General features: G+C 46.7%; 1 protein-coding gene across 2 annotated transcripts in view; it reads right to left on the minus strand.

The window, feature by feature from the left end:
* ADAP1 (ArfGAP with dual PH domains 1) overlaps positions 1 to 20,069 on the minus strand; it is a 46,438-nt gene that overhangs the window by 21,425 nt on the left and 4,944 nt on the right. For both annotated transcript variants that reach the window (XM_005522986.3, XM_088063953.1), the window contains exons 2-4: positions 14,611 to 14,741; positions 13,001 to 13,092; positions 4,801 to 4,883 (exon numbers count right to left, since the gene is read on the minus strand). In XM_005522986.3, coding sequence (XP_005523043.1) covers positions 4,801 to 4,883; positions 13,001 to 13,092; positions 14,611 to 14,741 — 306 coding nt within the window. The remainder of the gene's footprint in view (positions 1 to 4,800; positions 4,884 to 13,000; positions 13,093 to 14,610; positions 14,742 to 20,069) is intronic.

Raw genomic sequence — 20,069 nt, forward strand, 5'->3', positions numbered from 1 at the left:
AGTGCTTTGCAGTCAGAGCTCCTTCCAACTGTGTGAGTGCAGGGGAAAATTAATTCAAACTGCTGCCCGAATTATGCAAGAGCCTCATGGAATGGAAAGTGCATATTAACAGATTTTATTATTTTAGGGTGTTCTTTTATGTCTCAAAATTTATTTTGCCATCATATTTGCAGACAAATAGGAAACAAAACATAAGCCAAGTAATCCTTAGGGTGCTGACAGAAGATTGTACAAGGAAATAGGCACCTTCAGAGAAATGCTGCCTGAATAAACCACAGCTCACCTGAACAGTGACAATATGATCCAGTCCACTATAAATACAGGAATACAATCCAACAGAGCCTGAAGCCCCAACCATCACTGACTTTGCTAATATGCCCAAAATTTTGCCTGTGTGTTCCAGCTTTCTCAGCAGCTCCAGTGGAAGCTCACAGACCGCCTCAAGCTGCAGTAATACCACGTTATTTTACTGTGCAACCCAACAGGGCATCCCACCCATCTATGGACCTACCAGTCAAATACTCCCAGTCCTCCAACTCCCACCCCAAAGCACAGGGTTTAAACCTTCACCTGGTGCAAATCTGGATTCCTCCAACACTTTCATGGGACCTATGACAATTTTTATCAGCTGAGGAGCCCCAGCTTCCCAAGATCAGTGAATGAAAGCAGTGAAGTCAAAGTTCAAAGAGCAAACAATTCCCCTTTTCCCTCTCTTGGCCACGTTTCCATTCTCTGATCCGTAGCCTGAGATGCATCACAGCAGCTGCACCTTGACCAGTTTATATCATCACAGCTCTCCAGCCCTGTAAATACTATTCCCTTTTGGTTCCTCCACCTCTCCCTTGGTAAAAATAAATCCCCTTGATTAAGAGAAATCAAGAGCACTCAACTGAACGAACTTTCAGCAGGTCCTCTGGGAAGCATTGCCTTAACTGCCATCTATCAACAGCAGTGGAAAACAACCAAGTTTTTTTTAAAGTGATCAAAATATTTTTAAATTTTATCAAACCTTGCAATTGCCTTGAGATACAGATCCAGACTTCAATGGCAATTACAACTGTCCTTGTTTCTAGGAGAATTCAGGACCCATGCCCCATTAAACTCTGTTAGGAGGGACAGTTAGCTGGAGACTGACAGTAATTTTGCCAGTTCATTTACCAGAAGGGATAAAGCCAACCTGAAACACGTTAATGTGAGAGTCTCAGACTGGTATCATTCTGTGCTGTTGTACAAGAAATGTACTGCTAGAGAAAGGGATGTGGCCATGGTGTTAATTAGAATTGCTGGGGTGTAAATAATGTTTTGTTTCATGAAGTCTGGCTAGGGCAAACAAATTATTTAGCTCATAGTACAGCTGAATGAAGAGCTCAAATGCATAAGAGGGTGTCTCTGAGAATCGATAGTGGATCACCGAAACATTTAATCACAGTTTTACTGATCTCACTGCACCATCTGAGCTCAGACTGACTCCTCACTCTAAAATCAATGGTGCTGATACAGTCATTAACAACAGAACCATCAGTCTGAAACACTAACGGGGTGCAGAGGAGCTGAAAGCTGGCAACAGCACATGGGATTGTGCTCCAAGGCTTCCAAGGCAAGCAAGGAACTCTAAATCTCCATTACAGGAGTTTCCACTGTCATCCCCCACCGAGGGTAAGTGGCTGTGATTGCATGTACAACAGCACATCCCAAGAGGGGCTATCTCATTTAGGGACTGAACCAAGACCCATGGATCCAGAACCATGGCTGAAGAGCTGGTTTCAATGTTCAGTGCTGCCCACACCAGGGATCTCTGCACATGGGAAGTGTCTTTGCTTCCCATTCTGATCCTGCTACCTGGCTTCACTCTGTATCGCCTGAGGCAGATGTTTCCCAGCAGTCTGGGACAAATGCAAGACCCTTTGGGACAACTGTTGCCTTTGCATCCCACACTGCCTCTTATTTATCCTATTTATCTTATTTATCCCCCTCCCCAGCAGCTGTAGTTTGCTGCATCCTCCTGCCTGGCTTCCCTGCACGGCTCTCTCAGCCCTGACCTGCACATCTGACACTCCTGTCCCAAGGCTCATTTCTCCTTAGTCTGGCAGTTCAGAAGCTGTGATAGCTTCTGCTTGGCACTACAGGCTCCAGACAGTCTCTCCCCAAAGGATAATCTGAAAGACACTGAATTTCTGGCCAGGGTTTCATCAGGCTGCCTGGAAAAGGATGTTGCTCAAAACTACTCCAGTATAGCATTTTCTTATTTTTTATGCAATTATTGAACAAATATCAGAATGCAAAATAGCCCCTGGGATTGGAAAATGGAATTAAATCTTCCAGCAAACATGAGAAAATGGATCCTGACATTTCTATTAGCAACAAAATGTTTCATGCTTAGAAACTGGTAACCTGACACCGCTCCAGGGAATTCAGGAGGGTGAGGAAAAATGGTCTGAGACAGCATCAGGAAGAAACAGAGAGACAGGTTCACTCCATTGGGACACAAATGGATGTGGGGTGGGCAGGAGGGTGCCCTGGTGTCGGTGCCACCTGGGTTTGTTCAACAGTGGAAAAAAGCAGCAGCCCAGAGCCTGTGTCAGCCCCAGGCACAGGAGGTGCAGCACCACGAACAGCACGGTGACAAAACAGCCCCATGCATGGTGCAAGAACTGTCCAACACACACAGGAACATTTCTGCTGTGGCCTTGGCAGTGCTGGGTTAATGGCTGGACTCGATGATCTTAAGGGCCTTTTTCAACCCTAAAGGGTTGTGTGGTGCTCAGTGTGCTGCTTTCCTACAGGACACAGGGTGTTCCCTGGGCTCCCTTCTCAGGACACAATCCCATCAAACAACCAACTCCCAGCCCAAGAGCTGAAAACTGCATCAGCAGCTGGTCTGCAGGACAGGCTGGGAGAAGGAGCACGTTTTGGCACAGGGTGAAGGACAGGTGGGCAGCTCCACCTGGGGGCTGTGATGGTGCAGCAGAAGGGGAAAGCTGGCACTGGGAGTTTGGTGTGTGCATCCCCAGCTTTGTTTTGTTGTAACATCGAGCTGGTCCCCCTAAAGAGGAGCCACCTGGCCAAAGCTCCTCTTGGAATTTACTGTCCAGAAGAATCAGCAAATGACATCCCAGGTGCACAGGTCATTTGGGTGGCTCCTATGCTGGATTTTGGAGATAGTGCCATTCTCAGAGGCAATTCACAGCCTAAACTCACTTATACACCACATACATGATGCCCACCAGCCCACTTCTCTTCCCCTCCTCCCCAGAGCACTGCTCACTGAAAATGGCTCACCCTCTTCTCTTCTATTCTGCATTTAATGGCTTTTGAACTTCAAAGAGAGGTGAGAAAACTCTATCATTTCAGCATGCAGTTAAATATTATGCAGCCACATTACTGAAGAACACCTACAAACTACTCTGCTAAAATAAACTCCCCTTTGAATTCTTCTTATAATATCTTTCAGAGAGCTCAGAACACGCTGCCCTTCTTCCCACATAGCACTGAAGCACCTACTTCACTTTAACCAGGTACACACTCTTCCTGGGGTTGAAAGGACTCATCATGTGCTTAAAATTATGCATTTTCCTCAAGTACTTGGTTGAATCCCAGCTTTTATATCCAGGAGTTGCACAGTAGAAACTGGAAACATTATTCTTGGGTGGGTATTATACACACATTGGCAGATACATTCCAAAGTTATCCAAGAAATCAAACTATTTATTGTTAATAGAGCACATCTGACTCCAGCAGAGAGCTTTTTTAAAAATCTTAAATAAAAATTCGCCAAACCCATTCTCTATGAATATGGACACTCTCCACACACTGTGCCTCATGTACACAATACAGCAGAGCTGAAATGCTCAAAACATAAATTGAGAATGTATGAGATCAAAATTTAATTGTGGTTTTCATAACAGCAAACTGCTGGAGCTACCTACATATTATTAGTCTTGAAAAGCATCATGAAAATAATATTTTAACCTTTAATCTGTAACACGGTCTTTGCTAATAAAATTATCCCAGAGTCATCTGAGCACATAGCTGGTGTCAACTACTTAATATGCAGAATAAATTAAATGCCACTTACATATAGCAAAGAAATACCAAGCTAATTTCATGCATTTTCATGCTGGTGCAGCCACACAACAAACACAGTCAAGCTCTGCATCCCCTCTTCAAATCCTGCCCTTCTGCAAGAAAATCACCCAACGCACTGCTCTACTACCCCAGCCCCCTGCAAGGCCCCTGTGACCCTGCTGAAATGAAATGAGCTCTGAAATGAGCTCTGTCACACGAGCTGCACCTTTGCAGCTGCAGAACACTGACTGTGCTGGAGGGAGACCAGGTCCCACTGCTGACACCTGAGGCATCGTGCAAGGACAGTGGCAGATCCTTGGGAGAGTGAGGGATGTGGGGCACACACCCAACATCACCCAAACCAGGCTTCATCTCTCCAAAGCAAAAGTCACCTCGAGGACACAAACGTCCTTTATCTCCACTTCAATCCAGCTTCACAGCTCCTGCTCCCAGAAACAAACCCACTGTGCTTGGTCTGACTTGCTCCTGGTGAACAGCCCGTGGAACTCAACAGAAAGACTCTCCATAAATGATTTGTTTCCACCAGGTACCCAAATTCCCAATATCCCAAATCAAATATGCCAGGAGGGATCTTGTGCAAAAGACCACACTTATTTTTCCTACTTAATAACATCTTTTGGCAATAATCAACATAAAGAACATAGAAACAGAGAGGAAGAAAATGGAAGGTACTGGACATTAAAAAATTTATCTGCCAAAAGTGTCTTTCACTACCTGCAGAATAAGGCTCCTGCTTCTCACTGTGGATGAACTCTTTTCGTTCGTATTTGGCTCTGATCCACTGTTCCCGCAGCAGTCTGGAAAAAAAAATACAGAGAAAAGGAAAAATGGTCCAAGATACACTAAGAAAGAAGCTAGAACCATTAATTCTTAAATCAAAGCACAAGTGTGATTTAGAAGTCTTCCAAAAATTGCATTGTACAGTCTGGAGTCAAAGTTTCTTCTGCTTACTGCTGGACAACAATAAATCATTTCCTTGTACATCCAATTTTACTGGAAACTTAATTTTAAAAAATACACAGATTTAGCAGAACAGTCTGTCCCTACCCACCCAATAAGCCTCTGTAAAAAAATCCCTCAGTATATGAACCATTTTTGACCTAATTTCCTCAGACCACTTTCTTCAGTGAAGAACAGGGTCAGTAAATGAAAAAACCCAACTACAGACCAAAGAGAAGTGATTGCCCTGAAGATCTCAATACAGAAGCAGAAGGTGCTGTAAAGCCGTATGGCCAAGCTCTTCCAAACTCACAGCCCACAGTGCCAAGTTTAAGAAAGCAATCCATGATCCATGGCAGCAAATATGATTAAAAAGTCCTTTACTTTTAATACTGAAATGATACCAATGATTTATACACCAAGACCTCAATTTCCAAAAAGGAAAAAAATACCCAAAGATCATAATTTTTTTTTTTTTTTGCTATTTTTTTTCAGCATGAGTGCTTGAACCAATGAAGTAACTTTGATCTAGAATATGCTGGAAGTTGCTTCAAACCATTTTTAACTGAACTTATTTCTTAATTGCCCTAGAGCCCTAAATAGCCCAAGCAGGCAGATCACACTCAGAAATAAAGGCATGTGTTATCCCAGCTTCACAGCAGACATTTTGGAGCAGCCTACACTGAAGACAGTAAAAGATCCCTGGCACTGGGTGTGTTTTGTAAAACCATCAGATTTCAACACATCAACTTCTCTGCCAATGAAAACCATTCCTATGCTTAATCACCTTTTCTTTTTTGCTGATTATGCAAACTAAATGGTATCATTTCAGCAGACACATCCCAGAATGTTCCAAGAACATAAACACACCAACATAGCTTATGAAAATTCATCTGCAGGTACTGCAAACACATTCAATGAATCTGCAAGACACTATCCACTGAGGGCTGTGCCTGTGATTGGTTTCCTGGCAATACAGGAGGAAATAATCACACAGATTTTGTTCCCTGCATTGTGTCAGCTCCTTGCTTGGGGCACCAGCCTTCTCCCCAAGGCTTGGGGAGCACCAGTGCTTCCCTGCCCCCAAAATCCAGCTGTCAGCTCCTGCTGTAAGGGAAACAATGCACCGAGTCTGCCTCTCCCCTTCTGCTCTTTTCCTGTTACACATCTGCAAGTTTGACTGTGACCTCTGAGCACCCATCTCCCTTCTGCTGCCATCCTGTGCTATGCTCTGCCCTGGGTGCATCCCATCCTCAGGAGGTTCAGGTGCACTTTGTACAGTCATAGAAAGGCTTGGAAGGGACCTTAAAGGTCATCTAATTCCAACTCCCCAGCTATGGGGTTGCTCAAATGCCATCCAGCATCCAAGGGGGCTCCTCTGGCTCCAGCAGGATGCCTTTTCTGGATCTGATATCCACAAACATGGAAGCCTGATGACCCAAAAGGTGGCACTCAAATGCCTGTTCTATATATTGGTGTTGCTAATCAGCAGAGCTACCAAAATTTAATCATAAAATAAACACAAACCCTTGAATTTACTACCCTTCTTGCAAATTTTCCTGGCCAGCTGCTGTGGACAGCTTGTTACCACTGAAGCCAAACTTGGGCCTTTTCAACAAGATGATTAGGGATCTAACTGGGAGCAAGAAAATTCACACCACCCTCGGCTCCAGCTGACGTCAGTGGATTCAGCAGGAGCTGCAGCTGCTCCACGTCTCTCTGAGCCTTCCAGCATGGGGGCTTAAATACAGCATAAATTAAGATTCATGTGCAGCAGTGGGAAAACACTCCTGCTGTAGGATCGCTCACCAGATCCACTGCAGGGCTCATCCCTGGGGGATGGCTTCCTGCAGGGCCTGAGAGCCCACAGCACTGCCCACAGCACCCTGCAGTGCCTCCAGAGCTCTTGTGCAAGAGGGCACCTCCGGGGCAGCCAGCAGGCACCACGCCCAGAGGGGAACCCTGAGAAGCTGCACAATGCTCTTGGTGCCTCAGCATCTGGCCCTGAACACAAGTGGCTGCGATGGCAGCTCCCAGAGCACGCAGGAACCCAGCTGTGCATCCCAGCAGCCTCCTGGCACTGCACACATTATTCCCTTTCCTTATCATCACAAATCCAAGGTCTTCCAGCAATAATTTCCCAAAACCCAGGACACAGCGAGAGCAGCCCATAGTTTGGACAACCCAGAGCAAGTCCATCAGCTGCAGCTTCTGCTCCAGTGGTTATTTATAGAAAGCAGAACAACTCCAGTAAAAGAAACCAAAACAAAAACGCAACTAGGACAGCAAGGAGTTCACCTCTCCCTTCACTGCAAGGGAGAAGCTGAGCAGGGATTTGACCACATTCATGGACTAGATGTAATCCTGCTGGTGCTAAACCCCAGTTTCACTAGCACAGCTCTGATGAATTCATCCAGGAGCAGGAATGTGTCCTGGGATCTACAGGATCTGAAAGCAATTGGAGGGCAGGGACCATCCAGAAGACCCTCAGACCACGCAGGGATTGTATGAAAACAGCCACCACTTTCAGTGGACTGCTGACCTGATCTTAATTTAAGTATATTTTCAGGGGCTTTAGAAATACCTGTTGCTGTGTTTTAGTTGCAATGTACTTTCCCAGGCATGAATATGTGTGTATATAACCCAGGGCAGACTTCACATATCCAACACAGGAGCCTCCATCCAAATCCCCATTTGACTCCAAAAGGAGTTCTGTGACCAGAAAGGACTGTAGTAACAGCCCCCTGGTATTTTACTGCATTTCTGGTGATGGGATAATACAGCAAATTAGCAAATATATTATTTGTATTTGTTAGAAAAATGGAAAGTGCATCATTCCTAAACTGCAGAGATGCACAGCTTTCAGGATCAACTCCAAAAGCTTTAACAGCCCACCTAAAGTCTGTCAGGCTGCTGGTTACTTGTCATTTTTTGGCAATTAGAACAGAAAAGTCCTTGTACTCATCAAAAACCTAGAGGCAAATCAAAAAAACCCACCAACAAAAGAAAACGCTAAGGAAATCCACATTTCCAACAAAACAAGGGAAAATTCATCCCCCAGATGGGAAAGGACTGAGGAGGCAGCAGGTCCAGAGGCTGAGAAAGCACTGCCAACACCATTGGAGGCACTTGTTTCCTGACCACCCACATGAAAACAAGGGCTCTGCCCCGGGGGCCAGCAAGGAAGGTTCCAGAAGAAGCCACTGGAGCAGTTTTATCTTGGTCCCACCTACTCAAAGCTCACAGCAAAAAGCACCACAGGAAAAGCTGCTGAAGCAGTTTAATATCAAACTGTGGCTGCACAGCTTCAGAGTGCTGTGTGGAGGAGGTGCTGGCCAGCCAAATTCAGAGTCTCCCGTTTATTTTTTCCCAGGGCTCTCAGCTGGGCTGGCTGATGCACTCCAGAGCACACCCACAGATGCTGCACGGCTGCTGTGGCTTTTCTGGAGACATATCACAGACAAGAAACCCCAGCCAGAGGTGAAAGTGGCCCAAAAGACATCAAACTACCGCTGTCTAACTGCATCCTTGTGAGACACCATCAAGTCCAAGAAAGACAAAAGAAATGAATGTCATGCAGAAATACCATTTCCAGAAGGCAAATTTGTAGCTTCTGGAATTTGTCAGAGGTTTTCCAGCAAAAGCCAATCTGCTTTCCACAGGCAGCATGGTGGATGCAGCTATGCCAGGTTTCTGTCCAACAACTGCTTTAATGAAACTTTAAGTCTGAATCCAAATTCTTTGCTCAGACTGCAAGGAGAGCCACTGCAGCACAGACTAAAAGCCTGTCTAGCTTCACACTGCTTTCCTATCTAGTAAGTTCTTGCTGTGAGGACTTGCTTTTAAATAGCTTTGTGGAGGCATGAGACAGCTGGAGGCTTCTTCCAGGCTCTCTGTGCATCACCTCAGCTTGTAAAGCCTGAGCATTGATGTGCCATCCCCTACCAAGACCAGCGCCCAACAGCAAGCTGCCAGGGGAGAGCAAAAAGACAGGGGTTTGGCTCTCAAGGCATAAAACCCTTGCATTATGGATTTGGAGAAGTTAAAACTGATTCTGAGCATGCAAAATCACAACATTTCCAATTAAAATGCTAACTGGTTCCTTTTTCGTTTGCTTTACATGCACAGCCCAGTTCACTCCAACAACATTTTTCAGAATGGTTAAACACCAATTAAAAACATGTAGCAAACAGCCTCTGTCAGTACTACCTTAACCTTGTAGCAATTTCCTTTGGAAATTAAAGGAATCAATATGAATTAACAGGTTTACAAGCTAACAGCAAAGTGAAAATGAACAAGGAGAGAAAACGCCGTGGCTGGTCAGGACTGAAGGACTGGGCAGATCTCAGCACTGGGGGAACTCAAAAGAATTCCCAAGGCTGAGTGGCCAATTTGAGCCACCACAGGAGGCTCCACCACTTGGGAATGAGTTGATGAGCAGCCACTCCAAGTGGCCACACTGCAGCACCTCAAACTTCACACCCAAGGCATCAGGCACTTCTGAAAGCTGCGAATGTAAAATCTGAAAACACTTATTAATAACAAGAAGCCTGAGCAAAACTCAATCTTACCCCTCTGGGCATTATGTAATAAAGTCTTTATAACGTTTTTATTATCTATAAAGCACTGGCAAAAGAAGGTGGCAGAGGAAGTGGTGAGAAGCACTGACTTTTTTTTTTGCACCCCTGATTGCCACTGTGCCCCACACATGGGAGAGGAGGGGGCCATGCTGACCTCACACCTGGCTGAGGTGATGGGTTTGGTTGCTCCTCTACCAAATGTACCAAACTTTAAATGATTTTAAAAAAATAAAATAAATCCAGAGCAATTTTCCCTCTGCACATCTTAATCAGTAAGAGCAGCCACTTCAGCTAATAACTGTTGTTCTTTAGATGAGTACATGGATGACTCCTCAAGGCATGCACCTCTCTCTGATGTCTCAGCTCATTCCAGATACAACCACCCAGCACAACTCATGCCATCTCCTTCTGCCCCGTTTTTCTGTGCTGACAGTCAGTACATTGAACTCTCTGCATGAGGAGCAGATGTAGCTCCCACTTGTCCAAGCACGGAGAGAGGAGCAGAGCAAAGCGCTGCAGCTCATTCGCAATTCCACAGGATGAGGCTCTGCATTCCCAAATCAAGCAACAGAAAACGATGGTGAGTACTGGGCAGGGACAGGGAGGTACTTCCAGTTCTGCAAAAGCCCAGTAAGATATTATCTCACTGTCTTCTATCAGTTTTCAGCCAAGTCAAAGACTGAACAACAACTTTTTCCTTTGCTTTTACTCAAGAGTGAGTACCTGCCACTGAGTGGTGACTCAAAACTCAGCCGTGTGCTTGCAATGTCTCTGCCCCATAAAAATCCACATCACAGCTCTCCATCTGCTGCTGTGGTGTACCAAGCTGGGCCTTGATCACTCGTGAACATCCAAGGAGAGGTTTTGTGGTTTAAATTCCACACCCACAGCTCTTTGGGCCAACATTGCATGGTGTAGGAACAACCCAGAGTCTGGTACTCATTTCACTGTCAGGGACTCCCCACAGGTGCAGGAGCTGGCTGCTCTGGTCACTGTCCCTGGGGCATGGGTCAGTGCTGGCAGACTGAAGATAAGAGGAAAGAACAGAAGGGGATTTTTTTCTTTTGGTCAGGTAATATTTTTATCTATGAACAGCTGGTAAACTTTCCCTGGGCAAATCCAGAGCACCCCTCCAACTTCTCTAACCTTTGCCAAGTGTCATGCAGAACCAGGAAGCCACAGTGGGGTTTCTGAAGGATACAGAAGCCAAATGCACCAAGTAAACAGTGTGAATTTCTCAAAGAGACAGCCACAACATTGTAGGCAAGAAGAAAAAACGACAAGTTGGCACTGCAGCACTTCTCCCTCTTGCCCTGAACTTCACAATTCTTCATGCAACCAAAGCAGAGGGATTCCAGAAACAGCATTATAAAATTAAGCTTCAAATGAACAAACAGCTGTCCAGGCACTGCAGCTGTCCAGCATGTGCTACTGTTGGAATTAGAAGCACCAAAACCTCTTGATGCTGCAGAACATGGTTGGAATCCTTGCCAGAGCTGGATGGAGATGTCACCCATGGCGATGTTTCCCAGGGCTGTGAGCGGGGAACAGCTCATGCTATTGCAGTGACTGGACTGCAGCAAGGCGGGGAAAAAGCTAAATATACATTCCTGTAAAAAGCAGCACTCCCCTGCACTTGTTTAGCATGCATCTGCTGAGAGGCACAGAGAGCCCTGAACTACAGACAGAAAAACACAACCTGGCACAGCATCCTTGAGACACTCCCAGGGTGTAATGTGCCCACAGCTGCTGATCCTGCAGCAGTGTCAGGAGATTGTCTGCTCCTGTGAGAGGTCACATCCATCCCATTGCACCCTGCTGTTATGGCAGGGACCCAGCAGCGCTGCTCCAGAGAGCCCCTGCAAGAGCAGAGCTGCAGGCTGAGTACAGAAATCAGGCCATGCAGGCTGGTAATTGTCCCAGCGCAGAACAGGCACAAGCTGGGACCAGAAAAGGGTCAGAAATTAATCTTCCAGCTGCTCCCAGGAAAGATGGGCCTTGCCTCATCCTCCCAACGAATCGGTAAATAACCAAAAGGAAACAACACACCAAAACCCTTTCAATCCCCTGCTGCAGCTTCTCGCAGCTTCCCAGCGCGGAGCCGCTCCGTGGGGCACGGGCTGTGGGTGGAGTGGCTGCCCCAGCAGGGTCCCTGTGAGCTCAGACAGCCCTGGCAGGGCTTGGCTGGAGCTGAGCCACCGCCTGGCAGAGCTGGCCAGGGCTCACAGCTCTGCAGGGTGGAGGGGAGAGCAGCACAGCAGCAAAGCTGAGTTACAGAGGCCAAACCAGCACAGAGCCAGCACAGGCGCTCCTGCCAGCCCCACAGCAGCAGGGATGGGAATGCTGGAGGGCTCCACGCTGCCTGAGAGCACGAGCAGCTCCTGCTGTCTCTCAGGCTGAGCAGTGCAAGGAGAGCTGGGTGTGACTGGCACCCAGATCTCAGGACACACCTGAGATCCCTGCTCCCTGCCACGCTCCTCCAGCACCGGCTCTGCACCCCTCAGGTCATGGAAAAGAACCAGAACTCTGCTCCTGGGCAACCCGAGTTAGGCAGCATCTAACTGAACTTAGCTGAGACTTGGGAGTAAACAAAATCAAAATCCCCTAGCCTATCCCAAATTTCTCCTACCAATCTTGCTTCTCCAACCCCAACATGACAAGCACTCAAAATGGCACAGCACAGAACTGCTGGGGTTCTGGAGGTCAGAACATCACATAAATGCATGCTCTTTTCTTGCCAGGCCAGGCAGCTCCACTCACACAAAAATAAAAAAACACCTTGGTACACAGCAGGACTGGACCCTAAAAGCCAAATTCCGTTCATCCCCTTGCACCCTGCATGGTACAGCACGTTCTGGCTGCTCAGCTTCGTGCTCTACAAGTCCACCCCAACCCAGTGGGGAGGTTTACTCCACACTGTATGGACTCACAGCCTTTTAGCTGCCTTCATGGAGGACATTATTTGTCATCTAGGTGAAAAAAAACAACACAACCCCCCCAGAATTTTTGCATTACAAATAACCCAGCATCTCACACAGAAGATTAGCAAGTTCTGCTTTGATGCAGAAGAGGGATTTGAAAAGACAGAAGAAATCAATGGGTAGAAATTGGCATTCTTGTAGCTTTAGAAACTCGGAAGAGTCTGGGGAACAGACAAACTATTGACTCCCCTGCATCATCTCAACTGTACTTATTAAACAAGATCCCACACGTAGCATAAACTCTACCATATGCATGCAGAAGGAAAAACATTTTCAGGACCTTTTATAAATGAAACCTCCACTGTGGCTAAAAAAAAAAAAAGAGTATTATGCTTAAACTAAAGTATTAGTAGATCTGAGGCTGCAGCTGCACAAACAAATAAATGTTGTTTACCAGCAGAAGATTTTACTTACTGGCAGTCAAGATACGTTGGTTTGTAATAAAACGGTGGCATTTTAGATTCATATTTTGCTTTTGCTACATTGTTTCCATTTGAGGCCATAAACTGTAAAAAGAGAAAAAAAACAAAGGATTTTAAAAATGTTAACAGTATTTTCCTCTATTCTGTTTTACTTCTACAGAGCAGTAAAATTTTTGGGATGGGGGACCTGTTCACTTACTGAGAGGTTTGCCCAGGACTGTGCACAGAAGGGTTGCTGTAAAAACTGTGCCTGCAAACCAGGGCTCAGAAATAAATATTGGTTATTATTGCTAGGGATCCTACAGCTTAAAATGATGCTGAGGACATGTCCCAGTCCCACCTGCATGATCCCCACAGGAGCAGGAGGCAGCACACAGTGGCATTTCCCCCACACAGGCATGGGAATCAGATGGCTCCCAGGAATCCAATATGGGAATGAGGAAACCAGAGGGCAAAACCTCTCACGGGGTTTTAGACTCCATGTGTTACAGCTCCAGCAGGGTGAGAGCCTCTGACAACACATCCTGTGCTTCACATCACATCACTTGTGCCAAAAGGATGATTTTGTTTTTGCAAAGTCATTGCAGCTACCTCAGGAAGGAGCTTGAAGCGATAGACAAATAAATAAATAAACAGTCAAATAAATATATAAAAGTTCTGTCTGACTTGACAGCCCTCCTTTCCAACAAATAAATATATAATGTTTATATCTCCCTTGCCAGCTCTCCTTTTCTTCTGACACACAAATGGCTAGTTGAGAACTCAGCGAAGAAAAACTCCTTATTTCCTTATTCATATATTTTATTTTTTAAAATTCAATTTATAAGTATAAAAACCCCATTCTTTTCCAGGCAGCCATGCTAAATACGTTTTGTTTTGTGTCAAATGCCAAGTATAGAAACATAACAAGCAGCTAAGCTTTTTTTTGTTTTTATTATTGTCATGGTTTTGAATTTCTCATATTTACATATTCAATCTATTCCCCCAAGAAATATCAGGGAAGGAAATACCCATGCAACACTAAGGCCTATTCTCATAAAACACACAACTCCATGAGGTGCAGCTTTCAGAAAAACCTCAACTCTACACATAGAAGACAGAAATCAATGACTGGTAGAGATCTTCATGCCTTTGAAAACACCAGTAGTCAAAGCAGAAAGGTTTCCTGGGTGTCTTTAGCAGCACTACACAAATCTAGGCTGGTTTGGGGCATAAACAGAGAGGATTTCTATTGTGAGTGTTTGGTTTTTCAAGCTGTGAATTTAAGAGGAACAAAGCCAGCAGTAGCTGAGCAGGGGTGGTAGACCAGAGATATTATAAGAAGCAAGAGAAGACAACTCATTAAAAATTAGTAATTTCTACATGCTATTTTTCTGACATTTTTATAGGGGTGGGGGAAACCCTCACAAATCCTTCACCAAATGGGCACTCCATGTCAATCAGCATCACAGCCCTCATTCCCACATTCACCATCCAGACACGCTTTCTGAAATCACACTTGTTGTGAAATCACATCTTTAGAAATCACATCTGAAATCACATCTTCAGAAAGGGCTGCAAGGGGAAGAGCCCAAACCCTCTGGTGCTCCCAGGTGCACGTACCTCCACCTGGGCATCATCCCAGTCATCCAGGCGCACCGACTTCACCTTGCTGACCTGGGGAATGCTGCGGTGGATTCCTGAACAGTTCAAGCAGATGAAGATCCCGAGGCTGTGGGATGCCCAGTCGGGGTCTGGAAGCAAGAAGGAGAGAGGGAATTGCACTTGACTGATCTGTTGGATTCAGGGCAGCAGGAGGCAGAGACAGGGCATGGCAGAGGAGTTCAGGAGTTCACCAGGTCTGATGTCCCTGAGTCTAAAGGCATCAGATAAATATACAAGGAAAATAAATGTTGATATTGATAGGAATACAAATTAAACTAACAATTAACAGATCTGCAATCCCCAATGCAGCTGTTATTCCTCAAACTCCAATATACAGACACCTGCATGTGCCCAAGACCTCCATAACTCACTCCATGCTCACATGAAGAGGGGAATATCTGTCTTTCATGAGGAAATTCCACTTAAACACTGCATGGAACAGAAACTGCATCAGCTCAGGGAGGCTGCTATGCTGCTCCCTTTTTATGTATTTATTTCATGTGCTCCACACAGAGACTTTCCTCCCACAGCTGCAGCTCCCAGCAGCCCAGCCCTCCATGCCAGGAGGTTTCCAGCCCTTGCCTTGATGGAAAAATGCTGCCAGTGGTAGCTCTGTACTTTCTCTGAGCAAACCACACACTGTTCACAGCCCCGGGCTGACATCTCACACAAAGCACTGGAAACACGAGTCCCTTGCCTCCAAATTCCTCCTTGGGAGAGGCACTGCCCGAAGAAGGGAGACAGAGGGACGGGAGGGGAGCAGGACACATCCAGCAGTGTCCCTGGCACTGCCTTGCCAATAAAGCCAATACAGGGATCTTTGTTTGAACTCCAAGGCAAATGTCAGCGCCTGCGGAGCCAGCTGCGCCCCAGCAGAAAGAGCTTCACTGCAGGTCACCCAGCCAGACACTAAATCCTCCATCCTCCCCAAACCCACAGGGCTGGGAGCCCCTCAGCCAGCCCAGGCTGTCGAGGGGTAAGGGCAGGTCTTCCCTTCCCACAGCCCCTCGTCACCTGTTTATTCCCCACTGTACCTGCACTGAGCCCTCACTCCCCACAGCACAGCAATTATTTATAAAAGGCAAGGGAACGTGCTTTCTCCTCCTGATCCATATTTAATGCTCTGGCTGTGTCAGTGCAGGGAGCAGGCTGGCACGGGGCAGCTCAGCTCCTGAGGGGGAGCCACGGGCTGCCACCAACCTCGCCTGCAGGGACGGCCACCAGCCTGCCCCTTGGGAAGGGCAGCTCAGTTCTCCAGGGGTGGCTGTGCTCAGATGTAAACCCCTGTGCTAAAGAAGGATTCTCATCAGACACAGCTGGCTGCCCACGTGGGAGAGGGAAAAAAATTCCCAAGCTGATACAAGTCCCACCAGCCACCAGCAGACACAGAGGTGGGTTTTCTTCTGTCTCACGTGGTCTCCTATCCTCATCTGAGACCCCAGCGACTACAACTCAAGCCTGGCAAGTGTAAAAGCAGTCAGGTTGATCCAAGGGCCTGGTGCTGCCCACCCTGCTCCTTCCACAAGCAGTGGGTGACTCAGCTTCACACCCCATCCCACACCCCCACTCCTCCCAACCTCCGAGACTGTGGCCAGTGACTGGGCAGCAAGAACCAAGAGCTTGGCATGCTCAGGCACTTTCTGTGCTCTAACTCGTCTTGCTGTCCTCTCTCATCTCCAAACACATTTGTAATCAAAGTCTGGGACCCTCCAAACTTCCTGCCACAAAAACATCCCAAGGTTCAGCCCTGCTGAAGGGTCCCAAAGGGCACAAGGCAGGCAAGGTGAAAGCACCAGGGTCTCGTGTTCAAGCAGCCATCGCTGACCTGAGTGCTGAGGATCAGAGACACGGAATGCTAAGGGATACCATGGAGTGGTAAGAGGGTCCAGAGGACAGAGCCATGGCAGCAAAGGTTGGAGCTGGGTCCCTGGGCTCAGAACATTCCAGGATAAATGAGCTTTAGTCCTTCCCAGAGTAATGAGATCTGATCAAAGCACTGCCCAACCCAGGGAAACATTTCAAAGTATGCACTGGCCAATAAAACATGTTTTATTGGGAGTCCCATGCCTTTTAAATGTTACCAGATTTATCTTAGGGATGCAGATGGATTTCTTCATGTTGTCTGCAGCTTCGTGGAGTCAGGCTTCCAAAGTCCTCCCTGAGAGGTAACCCCTCCCCTGCCTGCACTGCTGTGTGTGACAGGAGCAGGGGACTCCACACCTTCCTCCAGCCTGGGAGGGGAACACTTCCTGCTGTAGGAACACCCTGCAAGAAGATTCTGGAGGAGACTCCAGCTCCAGTGGCCACCAAGTCAGCTCATATCCAAACTGTCTCCTCTTGGCATGGGTGAACAGCATCTCAAGCAACAGGTTTCAGTCACACCTGGGCTTTAAAGCATTCTCCTCACACCAGCAGGCTCTTCTTCAGACCAGACTCTTAAACACACTTCCCCCCTGCTCCACACCTCGGCAAGCCCTGTCTAATTAAGAAAACAAAAGCTGGATTATATCACAGGGTACATACACACACCTATATCACATCACAGACAACGGGCTCAGTGGTGGCCCAGCCTTGGAAGGGATGCTCTCAGCTTGTTCAATAAACCACAGCCAGTAGCTATCTCCTCCTGGTCACCTTCCTGTCAGCATTTCCCCTCCTGCCTAGACCCAAATCCACATCCATCCAACACCACCAGTGTCCCACACAGCAGATTTCAAGGAGGACCATGACAGAGATGAACATTTCACCTGCCCCACCAGACCTGACCCCAGCCATTCACACCTCTGCCAGGTATTAATAGCAACTTCCTCCTCACTGCTCTTCTGGTTTTAGAAATATGTCTTTCGTGGCAAGGGTGGGTGGAAGAACCGTGGATGCTCAGCTGGGTTTGTGCTGCTCTCCCGTCACAGTCCAAAACCACCCACATTTGGTGACTGGGTTTAGTCCCAAAGGAAACACCAGGCAGGAGGAGAGTTCAGAGGCCTCAGGTACCAATTTAGCCACATCCAAAACACTGCTGGGTAGTGAAAACCCCCAGAACGAACTGATCTGCCAGGGCAAGTCTCTCTGAAATGTCACTGTTACCATAATCTGAGATTTCTCATGGCTCTTGCTCTCCTGGCTGAGGACATCTAACAGAAAACAAGGCAGCCCAAACCTTTCCCAGGGTTTAGTTGAAAGCCAGAAGGAATTTCTCAGCATCATCTGAACAAACCATAGGGTTATAGAGCCATGGGAGCCCTCGGGCTCGTGCTCCCCTGTGACCTCCCCGTGCCAGGGCTCTGCCTGTGGGCAGGAAGCAGGGGGTGGAGGATTCCCCAACCCCAGCTTCTGGAGGGATCTGCCAATGCTGCTTCCCCTTCTCTCCCACCCCCTGCACTCATGACACCGTTGTCCAAGAAATCCAGCAAGGAGACCGCCACACCCACACGTCTTCTGCAGGGACTGGTGACAGAGCCCGGCCATGCCAGCCAGGACCAGCGCCCACGGCTGCAGGGATGCTTCTCCAAAGCCTTTTAAAGGGTTTGGGGCTGTCAGTGGCTGTGTTGCTCCCCAAACACATCATGCTCTGTCTCTCTGCTCTCCAGCACAAGTTCTCAGCTCAGGGACACGGTGGATAACACCAGCGATCCCCAGCCTCCGCTTACCACAGACTCCAACCCTTCAAAAGACTGCACCAGAGATAAGACAACATCTTGTCAAACATAAAAGTAAATTTTCATAACTGTTCTCACACAAAACAGTGAATTTTGGGGCAGGACCATTAATTCAGTGAGCCAACGGCCCCAGGCTGCATGGCTGGCAAGTTGAGTCTCCAAAAGCAGGTGAAGTCCACCTTGCTGCTGGACACTTCAACAGCTGGAACACATTCTCCACGCTGGATATTACTGAGAGCTCAGTAATTTTATTATTCTGTCTGGGCATGTGCCAAAAAAGTGCACTAAAATGGCGATATGTCATAATCTGGGTTTTTTGGGCATTGCTCAAAAAAGATTATTTTTTTCCTAAGCCTCCAGAATTTTGAACAAACAGTAGTGAAGCCTAATGAAAACTCTCCAGCATGCCTAAGTTCCACACAAATTACTTTATTCCATTATTTCAAGCCAAAAGGAATAAAAATGAACGAGGAGCAATGGGAACATTAAACCAAATACACTGCTGTAAGTGCAGAAAGACTCCTACCCTGAATGACCAATTCCAGCTCTAAAAGGCTTTCACTGCTCAATGTGGTAGAGATTCTTGGTAACTTATAAACAGATTATAATGCCTTTCAAAATAAAGATGTGGGTCAGCTTCATTTTAAAAATGAAAGAAGCAAAGAAAGCCAAATTAAACTCAGGAGAAGGGCACTGGGCTGGTATTTTCCCATATCATTAATCTGAAAGCAAAGGCATAGCCAGAGATTAAAGAAGCATCCGAAACAAAACTAAAACACTTGGGCAATACAGCAGAATTCAGAAATTAACTTCTCCACCCAGCCCTTTTTACCACCACAAGCCTCAGGAAAACCCAGCACAGTGAACCATGAACATCACAGCTTGAACCCAGCATTCCTGAACTTAGGGAAAAAGAAGAAAAATGAAGGCTAGACACAGAAAATATTACAGAAGAAAAACCAACGTAAGACACAGGATGACTTATAGAAACCAAAGAGATTGGAAGCTGGATGGTAATGGATTTTAAAAAAACAAATAATCCGTATTTCCTTTATGCAGAATATAAATGTGGGGTTCCAGTTGGAAAATCCCCAGATGCCATCAATCCAAGTAAAATCCCATGAAGCAGAGCAGCAACAGGCTCAAAGTAGACAAAAGCAAGAACTCAAAGAGTCACAAAATTGGATGTTCCTGCTCCACTTTTTGCCTTAAACTACATTTATCCCTGTTTATAGGACAACATTGAAGACCAAGGCAAACACCTGAGGCCAACGCACAGCAACACATCCTCAGCAAGTTCTTCAGCACACAAATGATGGCCTGACCCTCAGCGAGCTGCCCCTGCAGCATCCCTGCCACACCAGCTGGGCAGGAGCTGGCCTTTGTTTGGGATGCAGATTCAATGGATTTTCCTGAGCCCTCTCCTGTTTGAGGTGATAAAGAAACCTCTCCAGGCAGGCAAAACCTTTTTTACCTGCGCTAGAAATGTGACTCATCGATACAGGGTGGAACCACAGGGATTTTAGTGAGATCCACACAAGCACAAAGCCTTTCCTGCTTGCTGCTCAGCTGCTGCTGATTTCCCCCATGCCTAAGACAGAACCTCGTGTTCAGCACCCGAGTTCTGCAGCTATTTACTCTGGGGAGGGGTTGGGAGGCTAATAAAGAGACCCTGGTCATGCACGTTGAAAAATAACAATAAAAGAGTTAATGCTGAAGTCAAACCACCTCCCACCAACACTCTTCTCTCAGTAGGAAAAT

The sequence above is a fragment of the Pseudopodoces humilis genome, chromosome 18, assembly GCF_049639895.1.
Source record: "Pseudopodoces humilis isolate 2021_Gansu_Grassland_sample_001 chromosome 18, ASM4963989v1, whole genome shotgun sequence".
Taxonomy (NCBI): domain Eukaryota; kingdom Metazoa; phylum Chordata; class Aves; order Passeriformes; family Paridae; genus Pseudopodoces; species Pseudopodoces humilis.